This window comes from Rhea americana, unplaced genomic scaffold, assembly GCF_003343005.1.
Source record: "Rhea americana isolate MKP2758 unplaced genomic scaffold, rheAme1 scaffold_18, whole genome shotgun sequence".
NCBI lineage: Eukaryota > Metazoa > Chordata > Aves > Rheiformes > Rheidae > Rhea > Rhea americana.
The window spans coordinates 557092-569728 of NW_028185927.1; the positions used below are offsets into that span (position 1 = coordinate 557092).

Sequence of the window (12637 nt, forward strand, 5' to 3'; positions counted from 1 at the left end):
AGAATGATGATTGTGTGCTTAGGGGTGAACTTTACTGGCTCAGGACATTGGCATTATGACAAGGAAAGTTCTTGAATTATTATTTTTTTCTAAGTCGTAGCTCTTTGATTAGCACTGGAACAGGTTGCCCAGAGAGCAACCCTGTCTAACATGCTCYAGGTGACTCTGCTTGAGCAAGGGGGTTGGACTAGATGATCTTCAGAGGTCCCTTCCAACTTTACTGATTCTGTGATTAATTACTGATAAACGATTGCTAAATATAGCAATTATATCAATTTAGCAATGGCTAACAATTGCTAAATTGTTAAATTGCTGTCACGGACAACTGTTTCRTATATACCAGCAGCCTTTGCTTTTTACATGGAAGGCTTCATTGGCAACTTGCCACATCTTAGGGTCTACTCGCGGTCTCCCTAGGATTTCTGAACAGGATGTCAAATGAACATTCCAGTAATACTTGCCTATAATTTTGTCTTGTCTTTACTTTACAAATTGTTTGTCATTTATATACTTGCCTTAGAAGTTGGAAAGTACTTTGTGGTGTAAAAAAAAGTTTCTTTAATTATAGAGAATTTACTAAGTGTTAAAATTGCTCTCTGGGAACCAAGTCTTCACTTGAAATAGGATAGGCTTGAATTCATATCTTCCATCCTTAGTAACTGAACTCCCATGGAAAAAGTGTGCTTTAATCCTGGTGTTTCATTGCCAAGGTAGGAAGAGACTGTTCTTTGGGTAATGTTTGGACTGTTCTTTCAGGTATCTTATGAAAGATCTGATTATGTATTTGATTTAAAATGCGTATGTAAAAGTCATTTTCATCATACATTTATTTGGGATTTTTAGTGTAATTTGTAACTGTAGTATTATGTGAGGCTGTTTTCTGGCTCAGCAGAACTAGAGGGCAAATTCCAACTTGCAAAACAAGTTAAAATATATTCTTCTTTGAAAAATACTAATATTTTCAAAGTATTAAAAGGTAAGTTTCTAATATTATTGGTGACATCTTTAAAATATTTCTAGCTTCTTTGACTTTTTAAATGAACATTAATCGTCTGTTCTATGAGCTGTTGAATATCATCAGTTGCTGTTGATAGTAGCAAAAACTGAAAATCCTTTAGCACCTTTTATAATCGATGTCAAGGATGCTCCTAAAGCCAGTGACATTGAAAATGAAGATTTCCCAACATTGACAGCAAGTAGTCTAACATCTTTTGCATATTTATTGTTAATTGCCAATAAGTATTCTKGGCACTTATATTTACAAGCTTTGCTACCTATTTTAACAGTGACTTGACATTCATTCTATTTACTGTGGAGAAGGCCACAATTGGAAAAACATTTTCCAGTTTTGTCCGTTTCTTTTTTTTTAGATTTTTTTTAGTCCTTTCTTTTCCTAGTGGAAGCTACAAAGGGAGGAGGAAGAATAAAGAATTTTGACTAACTGTTTTCTAGGTTACCCATTCTTATTATATCAGCATTAATTATTCTTGATACATTTGTCCCATGGAAATCTGATTCAGTTGTTGGCAGATGAAGTTCTCTCATGTCAGGAGTGTAACTTAATACCTGATTAAATAAACATTATGGAGTTATTACTGGAAAAGATGCTTTTCTTTAAAAGAAAATGTGAAAGGGAAAATGAGAAACATCTTTGATAACAGAACACTGAAAAATGATTTAACAGGTGTTACAAAAGGGACTTAGTTTTTTTACCACAGTACAACTAAACAGTCACATAGAGTAATACATGGTATTGTTTTCTCAGAAGATAATTCAGGCCTTTAGTTTATTAACTAATTAAATTCATMTTTTATTCTACAACAGTATTCAAGTTGTTTGAATTTCTTTTTCTTCTTTAATACCTATTTTTGTTCTTTAGCTAAAGCAATGGCTGAAGTAGTGAACAGTCTTCAAAGTTTTAAAATAAAACCTTTCAAAGAAAAGTGTAGATTAACACAAAGGATTCATCCAGTTTCAGCAATAGAAAAGAAACAGTATTATTTGAATATATCAAATAGATAGCTACACAAATCTTCTGATAATGACCTAAGGATAGAACCTGCATTAAAAAAAAAAAATACACTTGCCTAAAAGTAGAAAAACAACAGGTTTGGGATTATTTTCCAGCCTCCAGACAGACTTTTTTTAATCACATCCCACTTGTGGTGAAGAACTACATTGCTACTTCAAGTGCAGCGACACCATGGATGGGCATCTGTGCCTCGGAGGGAAAGCATACGGGAGTTGGATAAATATTCCCAGTAGTAAGATTGGCGTTGGCAAGGGGGTTGAGGACTGCTGTTCAGCTATTCATCACTTGAAGCAAAATATTAATGCTTTCTTCACATGTAAAAGCCTGGGCAGGGCTTGTAAAGTGTCCTTGGGCTGGAACACTTCAGAAGGTGACGTAATCTGCTGATCAGGATAACAGCTTCTCCTACAGAAAAAGGAAGAGCGCTTCCGTACTGGGGCATGTTGCCAGTGCTTGATTATGCCTATGGATCCAGTACAGTAATGCTGTATTACAGTCAACTTTTTAGCAATTTTATACTCCTTACTTGAGTAAAAGAACTTGGTAAATGTCCCATAGCTACTTACTTATAAAGCACAAGATAATTAAGATAGTTACGTCTGTTAAATTTGAATTTATTCGAATTATGTAGTTAGATGCTTTAGTGACATATCCAGAAGACATTAAACTTCAGAAGTATTTATAAATATATATTTTGATTTAGCAAGTATATTAATGCAATTTAGAACATACTGCTTTCCTTTAAAAAGTTGCTTCCTTCTTTTTGTGGAAGTTTCTTTCTTAAATCTTTCTGTAGATTTTTGGTTWTGATTTAGTTCTGTTTGATAGGATTTTTGGAAATTACGGGTACTAACCAAAATCAGAATGCAATTGTAAACATATTGCYAGAAATTGTGTGTGTTGTATACTGCTAGGCATAGTGCTACTTTAGGTATTAATTTACAGTACAAGTTTCTCACAGAAGAGAACTACCTATGATAAAGAAGAGTAGGCAAATCTGGTAATCTGAAAGGGATCCTTGTTTGTGCAGCCTTTCCTATCCGCTGTGGAAGAATGGCTAGGATTTTATGTGCTTACCTGAATGTTACAGTGTGAGTTTTACTTTAAAATATAAGACACTGGTATTTTTTGCATCAATATGAAACACTATACAAAGAACTTTGCCTCTGTCCGGGGAGTTTCRGAGTTTTAATGAGTAGTCTTTTTAAAAGTACACACTGAGATTTTCAGCATAATTGAAAGAGCATTTTAATATAATCCTTATATTTACTTACATACTCCTTTTTTTTTAAGCTTTCAGAGAAATATGGAGTCCACGTTTGTGGAGAAGGTGGAGAATATGAAACATTCACTCTGGACTGCCCTCTGTTTAAGAAGAAAATAGTTGTGTAAGGAACAGTTTCTACCATTTCCTTATTTTTAAGCAATGGGAACATACCAACATTTAGCTTGAGGCAAATTTTGTTGGCAGAAGTAAAACATGTTCTCTAAGTTCACAAACACTCACTTTGTTTAACACTGGCAAAGTCCTCTGAAAACTTAAATCAATACCTGACAAGACGAGGCCTTCATAGAAGGCTATAAACTTTTTAGACATTTGCACTTTCGTTTACTTGCTGATTATGGCCTGCAGTAAAACTGGTACCTACACACTGACACTTTTATCCTTTCATGAAGTGCGAATTGCCTGTAATATTTATCTTTCATTACAGCTACATTTGATAAACTGCCACATCAGTAGCCTGTGGGTTCCATTAACTCTGTGTGTGTATATATGTGTGTGCATGTGTGTGTGTGTTTTAAGTTTAGCAGCCTGGAATGATAATGCTGAACATTTTTCTTCAATTATTAGAAGATATTTTAAATGCAAACGTTGCATGAATCTATGCAATTTACACTGAGTAGCTTATTGCTTTGACATAAAWTGCTAAAATCTGTGTAGCAGGATATGGAAGATGTTTGTGTCTTGCTGTAAGTTTCTCAGTACAGTCTGTTAAGTGGCTTAGCCTGCATGCTTTGACTGAGATGTTTTGACTGTGCATCCTATTCTTAGCCAAGTAAACAGACTGTAATAATCATGTATTGGTGATATTTAAGCATCTTAGGGAAGGTCAAGATGATAGAGTATATAGACATGATTAAGGCTTTGATGTTGAAGGTCCATTTGTTTCATATTTGTATAACACTGTCCATGTAAGGAGGAAAGGGACTCATAGTTGCTGAACTCTGTTTCATTACATGACATTTGGAAAAGGGAGAGCAATAGACAAGCTAGAAAGGGAATAGCWGTTAATTCTGGTAGATATCTACTGAACGGAATAGAACTGGCCTATTGGTTGACTCAATAATAATTCCTTTAGAAATGACTGAAAACAGATAATTTGAGTCTAGTGATACCTCYATGGAGGAAAGCTATGGAATTCCTGAATAAGAGGAAAATTCAGAAAGAAGCAGTTCAGAAAAGCCTGAACTGAATTTAAGWTCATGGGTAGAATTATGAATCTATGGGCCAGAAAGTGAGAACAGATTCTCTGGAGGGAGACCAGATGCTAGGTAAAAGCAGTAGGTTGCAAATCAACCTGCAGGCTGGAAGGAGTTGGAAAGTTAATCCTTGAAGTTAGAATAAAATGTGGGTGATATTTCTTAAAGAGCACTYTACGCAAATAAATTTTTGGGAGAACTAGGAAGAAACTGCGCAATATACCTCAGGTAGAAATAGTTCAGTCTCTTTCTAGCAACAACAAGCAAAAATAAAAACGTTGTGAAATCATTGCTGGAGTAAGATTCACTTTTGCATTTAAGACCTGATATGATTCCTATTAAAATGAGAAATTCWTATCAGTTCTGGTAGATGTAAAAGGCAAAGTTCTGTGATAGTGTCATTTTTTTTAGAGAAACACTACCTATTACCAAACAGATGTGGTCCATTCAGTATTTATATTGCAGTACTTGCAACAAAAAGTATACATCAGAAATAGGTTAGCTGGATTTTAACCGACACATGAATTATACTTGTATCAGTTTATGCATTTAAATGTGTTTGGCCGATTATCTATATTCTTGCTGTTTATTTTTAAGGCTCCTTATGTTACAGATTAAGTCTGGGCCTTCTATTGGAATTGGGTGCATGATTCCCCAGTGTTCCTTTGAAAAGCTCTCTCTGCATACATACAGTGGATTGCAGGAAAATTATGTCAAGTCTCCTGAGAAATTCCTGGTTGATATATAAAACACAAGCATGGAGAGGGTTTTTTTGTTTTTTATTTTTCCTACCATCAGGTCCTACAGGAKCTTTATTTGCATAGGATATGAGGAGCAGTGTTAGGAAAGGACATTATGCCCTTGGTTTAGGATCAGACAAATACCAGTTTAAATAGCTTAAAGAATATTCTAAAGGTATTCAATGGCTACCAGTGGTTTAATGAGCCATTCTGGCAACTAGGAAAGCTAAAACAAAGGTGATCTGGCTAAGTCGCCTTATTTATTTATTTATTTATTTCCATTGGCACACTTGCAATAAGTTCGCAGAGAAAATGAACACAAATCTGKTAATCCCAAGTTATATTAGAGGATTCTCTGGTAATCGACCAAGACACATTTCTGCCTGCTTTGCGACGCTGGAAGGTTTTAGTACTGCACACAACATTTATAGAATGATGCAGGGTAACTTAAAATTCTTACTAAATCAGCCAAGTGCAACTATTAACAAGAAATTCACACCAAATTACAAGAAAAGACATGGCTGTAAATCAATGGTTATTTAATAATAGATATTTGGCACAGTGTAGACTGTTAAACTGAGCTATAGTTTTAAATACATGCTTATRTAAAGGAAACTGAATAGCTACAGGCACATTGTGCTTCTCTGGCTTGATTAGTCCTACTTAGTTCTTCCACTCCTTTGTCATGAAGATGCACCTTTTGAGGGGCCGTTCATGTGAAAAGCTATTATTTTATGAATTTTTACAATTAAAATATTTGTTGTTTATTTTTCGTTAAAAATATACAAGTTTGTTTATTTGGTACTAGTCATTCTTCTTTCCGGTGTATACTGAGAGACTCTATGCTAGACTAAGTAACCATGTTTTCAGTCGTACTAGTACAGTTTCCAAATGTTAGATAGTCATGATAGGATATACACCGTGATACAATTTCTTGAAGTTTAAATGTAAGAATTAAAACTATGAAGATAAAATTTACAAGGATTTTCAAGGTCCCTAAATTCCTATGCACAAAATTCCCCCAATATTTTCCCTAGAGGAAATTTCTGCAGAAGATACTGAGGATGACTCTTTCCTACAAAACAGGAGAAAAATCTAACTTGTCTATCATTTATAAATAGACTTTTGGGTAGTATTTTCACTGATTGATGCTTTTATCATGTGAAACTTATAACAAATTGTGTTTCCACCATATCTACTTTGAAAAAATAGGAAATCTTCTAGATCTGGAAAACAAAAACTTATCCATGACGTCGCTTCTTATGGAGAAGGGGGAGTCTCATTAATATAAGAATTTGTGACTATTTTTGCTTAAGATAATTAAATTGAACTGTCATTCCCCCCAAGCTTCATTTAAAGATTATGCGTCATAAACCAAGCATGCCAGATTGAGTGAAATATTTGAAAATAAACARGATTTGTGAGTGAAGGAGTATATTGCAATCAACATACTTAGTTAAGAGTCAAGAGATTGGTTTTATCTGGCTTTCCCAAGTAATCYGTTGTAATCAGGTGTCAGCTTTCTTCTGCTCAATATTTGAGAGGTGCCAAGGACTTGCCATCTCTCTTAAATGAGTATTTAAAGTTGTAATTGATTAACGTCTCTGCAGATCATAAAAACATCGTTCTGTTCTATGTGGATACCATTTAACAGAGCTACTCTTATGATAAAGTTTTATTTATAGACAGAATAATTTGATTTTTTTTCCCCACTGTTGTCTTAGGGTCTGTTTCTTATGATATCTATTTCCTATTACTGCAGATTTTCAAAAATGTTTTTCTGCCCGTTTTCATTCTTCTAGTTAGAATTAGAAGATACGATGATCATTTGAAGAGAATTATTTCTAAACTTAAAAGTCTACCTTTGAGGAATCTTAAAAGAGTAGTTAATATTTTAATTTTAAAGATTCTCGATAATAAAGACTTACTTATCAAAAGATTACTTTTCAAACTTATTAGAAGGGAATTAAATACCTTCTTTTGCTGAAGGCCTTTATCATTATTGTGTAATGTAATGATAGTGATAGTCTTAGGAGTATTTTGATTTTAAATTCCAAACTACATTTTATAAAATAGATATTTCTTTTAATTTTACTCTTTCATTRAGTCAGTGGAATCTGGCCAAGACTTCAACTGTTTCTAGTTTGCTTCTTTTTTATGTAGCATTACTAGAAATCTTGTTTGGAATCCCCAAGCCTGTTGAATACTGTGAAGGCATCAAGGGCATAAAGAAAATAATCTGTATGTCCTTAGCCTGCCTTACAACAATTCTCAGGTTTTTTTTGTACTGCATCTGAGTTCTTCTTAGATTTTCTTTGAGATTTTTAGTTTCTCACCTTCTGATGTTTATTTTCTAGATCTACCTTTTTCTTAGTAGTAAAACCATGCAGATGGATATAACAGATACTGCCTCTTGTGAATCAAAGTGTGACAGACTGTGTCTGTAAAAATGAAAACTAAAATTAACTAATTTGCATCAGCACACTGGAAGTTTATCATTGTTACCAACACATTTGGCATTAAGAAGTTGTGTCTAGTAGTTTTCAATATCAGATGCAAGATGGTCACATCGATTAGTTTCCCAGCATGAAATGTTATGAGTTGTTAATACTTTAAGAACTAATTCCTGGAGCATTAATCAGGAAGAGTGGACTTTTACTTTTTTTTCTTTAATATTTCTGTTGATGAAATTAAAAGATTGCTTTACTTATTATTCTCTGGAATGTAAAACATAGTACCATTTATGCTTGCATAGGCTTCAGGTAGCTAAATTTATCATTAGCGGTCTGGAAGTATAGTTTATCCTTTTTGAAAATTGAAAGTTAGGGAAGGTAAAATTGTGTTGTTTAACAACCTGTTATATGGCAAACTTTTTTTCTAAATTGATGTAAAAAAGTAATAATAACTAGTAAATATTAATAAACTAGTGAATTTTCAGCTACCTTGGAGGCTACGTTGTACTGTGACTAATCATTGTATATAAAATTATACATTAAAATGTCATGCTAATAACATTATATTTCAGGGATTCAGCAAAGGTGACTTTACATTCAGCTGATGCGTTTGCACCTGTGGCTTACCTTCATTTTTTAGAATTACACTTGGAGAATAAGGCAAGTAGATTCCAAATTTCCTATTAATTTAATAATAAAGCTATGTGCACACTTTTTCTTTTTTGTGGCTTTTTCAGTTTGGCATTAAGCTGGATATTCTCATCTGCCTGTACTTAGAAATAGCCATGTACATGTTTAGTTGAATTGCAGAAGTTGCCATCAGAAAATCTCAACACAACATTTGCTTGTGTCAAATGAATGAATGGAGGTAGTATATTTATGTAGTATTTTTCATATTGAAACCCCAAGGTACTCAGCAGACACTGTTCAATCAAGCGCATACGTAACCTTTGTAGTGCGGCTAGCCGCGTGTGGAACACAACTGTGCCAGCAAACTCTACGCGGTGTTGGTCTCCTGGAAGGTGGCTCCTCTCTTTTCTGTTTCTGATGTAAAGCGGTTGGTTAAAAAATCTGCTGATCCACCTGTACTACAGCTGGAGACATACTGGTTTTGTGGTGGATCTTTTCTATATGAAAATTACATCTACATAATGACTTTTATCTTTTTCTGTCTTCTTTATCTTTACTACCTACACTATGAGGTTGATATAGAGGAGGTACTCCAGACAGAGGGCTTCAGAGCAATTCCCTGAGACTCATTCTTATAGCTGATGATTCCATGGAAACAACGGAATAGGAATAGGAACTCTGGTGGTTAAAATATTGCAAACTTGCGTGTGAGTAGAGCATAACTAAAAAGGTCAAATCAGAAGTTATTTTCTCCTACTTTTTGTAATCACTTTTGTATTTTTTTCCTTCCTTTTTTTTTTTATAGGCAAATTGAATTTTTCTTCCTCCTGAACATTTATAAATTCTAATACTTTGTTACAAACACAAATATTATGAGTCTGCTCTTCTTCCTTCCCCCCCCCCTTCCTTTCCAAAATTTTGGCATAAATAGGCTCTGGGAAGATTACGGGGACAGGCAATAAAAATTGCGTAGTGAGGTAGAGCTTTCCCTAACTAACTTACTGTGCATAATTACCAAAATCATGATAAAACGCAGGTAAAATCACAAAGCTAAATATTTGGAGGTTTCCTTACTGGCTTGTTTTTTTTTTCAGATACCGTCTTTAAATTCTACTTTAAATGCCTCATGATCTTCTGGCTACTGTTGCAGTCATATTTGTATAGACCTTATTTTTTTCTACACTTTGAAGATCTCTGAACTGTGTGCAGGGTTATTATAAGAATGTTATTGTGGTGGTGGTTTACATTTTACACTCAAATTTTGTTTTCTTCCTTCTTAAGTCTGTCTTTACAAATAGATAAAATGTTCTTAAATTTTTCTTCCACAATGACCTCATTTGTTGCCTTGGAAAATGTATCTTATCCTAGTTCATCCTACCAAGTTATAGTTTCAGATTTTTTTAAAATATGAGTCATTAAATAGTTGTGTGGGAAACTGAAAATGATGTCAACCAGCTATGTTAAGTGAAACCAAATAGGCTGAATAAAAGAAATTTTGGGGGAGAGAAGTGATAATATATTAATATTTCTTTGGGGGCAGTAACTTTATTGCTCATGGTAAACTTGATGCTAAAATATACTGTGCATCACTACAATGTGACAGGCTAGTGAAAATGAAAAACACAAAGCTTTACATAAATCAGGCAAAAAATCATATTAAAATGCATAACATTTTATACAAGAATCAAGATTTTAGCTTTATCTATTCAGAAGCTCTTTTCCCCTTCTTATGTAGATGGTTTAGATTTGGTTAAAGCCTCAGTTTCAAGCAGTGTTATAGCAAGGCATATTTCAAATTCATTGTAGACAAAACTGTCACACTCTCAAAGAGGTAAGCTTTACAGAGGCATGGCCTGGATTTTGGTGTATAGACTAATGCCTTGTATACTTAAAAGGAAAATAGTTTGTGTTCTGCAGTGACTGTCTCATGAGGAAAAGCATTAGAATCTTTTGGCTGTAGATTAATTTATTTTATGTCATGGTAAAATAAGCTAGGTCTTCAAGAAGTTATGAATATGGAGAACCAGTCAATCTTTCAGAGCATAACATGTTACTAAGTTAGCATAGTTTAACTGCATAATGTTAGAGATGCCATCAAAATTGATATGCCTGTACTTCCTCTTGCTATTTGATGTGTACAAACCTCATGAAACAGTTTAATTAGTGATTCACCACTCAAAAGCCAGTCCTGCAAAACAAATCAGTGCAGGTAGAAGAAGAATTATTTTAAAAGGAGAACTAATTTTAGTTTCAAGCATACAAGAGATTTCTGAAAATTGTGCAAAAATACTGCATTATGAGCAATTCATAAAAGTAGCCACTTAGGTAAGCACTTTGTAGAAACCATTAATAGACTATTTTTAGTTATTTTTAACTTTTGTTCTATATTTATTTTATCTTAGTTATGTGCCACAGGTGTTAATTGTACATTCTTTGAATTTACTTATGCAGTTATAACTAGTGTGCCTTAGTCTTTTTTTTGTCTGCCCTCCTCTATAATGCATTTTTTTCAGTTAAATCTCTTCATGTTTAACTACAAAGCCTGGACAGAAATTTGTTTTAGATTGTTTCTGGCAGCGCAATGAGCCTTTATACCTGGGGGAAAATATCATTTTACCCACTGTTCTGGTTTAATACATTACTGTGCAACTTCAAGACGTAGTTTTGCATAATAATTCAAGGATTTTTTTTTTTCTCACTGTCTTCTCTTTCATTACTGGTAATACAGTAAAGACTAAAGAGATAATTCTGTATAAGATTTTAATATTAAAACATTATTAAAAGTTTCATAGAAACAGCTCAAGATAACTTTTTTTCATAGACACTTTACAAACTGCTTATTCACAGAGGCTTCAATGTAAAAAATAAGGTCAGCATTGCTGCGAACATAATACAGACATCTAGCTTCATCAGTATAGTACCTTGCCTGTAAGATCAAGGCTTTGTATTTTTAAAAGAGTGTGGCAAAGTGTAGCTTTGAATTCCATACCACCACCACCACCACCCCCCCTGAGTGGGACAAAATTTCTCAAACATTTTCTAGTATTTTTTTGATCAAATGTATCAGCTTTTATATTCAAAATAAGTTTAGCTTTGAATGTTTCAGTTAATAAAACCCGTAACTAATTAAAAGTAAAACACAGGTTTTTTTTGCTTTGGGAGCACAATGAGTTTTCAAAATCCTTCAGTTTTCCTGCGAATTATACTGCTGTGTTTTTATGTTAAGCTATGTTGGCTCATGAATGATCAGAAACAGAAATTAAAGCTGGTGGAGCTTCTGCTGGTATGATAATTTCTTGTGAACATCTTTCTGATGACAGTATTGAATGTATTAACTAACATTCATATTTTAAGATTTGTTCTTTCCCCATTTTGTGATTTAATAATGAATCTTTCTTCCTGAATCCCAGTGAGGTAAGAACACACCTACATCCTGCACAGGCCCTGAAACTACAGCCGCTCAAGTTAGTCCACTTTTAGAGGGAGTTACGTGGTTTTCTTTCTGCACTTGGCAAGAAGACGCAGAAAACTAGCCTGTTTGCCTGTTAACAGTTGTAGACATGGTTTCGTCTTTTTTTTCTTGTAGCTTACTATTGCATTATGTTTACCTAACACATATTGATGTTATGAGAGTTACTTTTTTTCCTATTTGTAAAAGATCCTGAACTCCTCAGGCAGAACGTATTTCAGAAGTGGGATCAGTTATGTCCCTGTAAAAGATCAGCAAATCTATGTCACAAGTCAATTTGAAGATGATTTTTAAATTATCTGTAATGTTAGAAAAGGTGTCTGGCAAATATTTACATGCGTTGTGTACTGAAAGAGCACAATCCTGCTTAGATTTGATTTGAGCTGATTTGACTTTGTAGCCCGTTTCTGTCCAGCTCCCTCTAGTGTGAATTACTTTTGTTAATCTCCATTTGATCACATTTTTCTTTTCCAACACTACAATGAAAATGCTGAAAAAGGAACTTCATATTTATTTGCCCCATGTATTTTAAAAGTGTATTATGAGCTTTAGGACTTTAGCCCTAGAATTAGACTGTATAAGTGATGTTTGGGTGGAAGAGAAGGGAATTTTATGTTGCAAAACATACATCTCATTGTACTTTAGTGGTCCACTTGGGCAATATCTTGCAGGTGGCATTTTTGGAATATTTTGTCACTACTTTATGATATTTCCCCTAGCCAACCCTTACTTTACTTCTCAATCATAAGAGTACAGCTAAACCTTGTTGCAGATACATTTTCAGAACTTTTTAAATTATTGTAAATTACTGTAATATTGTAAAATTCTTTTT

The 12637-nt window shown here is 33.8% G+C and overlaps 1 protein-coding gene across 4 annotated transcripts in view; it reads left to right on the plus strand.

The window, feature by feature from the left end:
* DPH6 (diphthamine biosynthesis 6) overlaps positions 1-12637 on the plus strand; it is a 205738-nt gene that overhangs the window by 74433 nt on the left and 118668 nt on the right. For all 4 annotated transcript variants that reach the window (XM_085301636.1, XM_085301634.1, XM_085301635.1 and 1 more), the window contains exons 7-8: positions 3326-3420; positions 8279-8366. In XM_085301636.1, coding sequence (XP_085157762.1) covers positions 3326-3420; positions 8279-8366 — 183 coding nt within the window. The remainder of the gene's footprint in view (positions 1-3325; positions 3421-8278; positions 8367-12637) is intronic.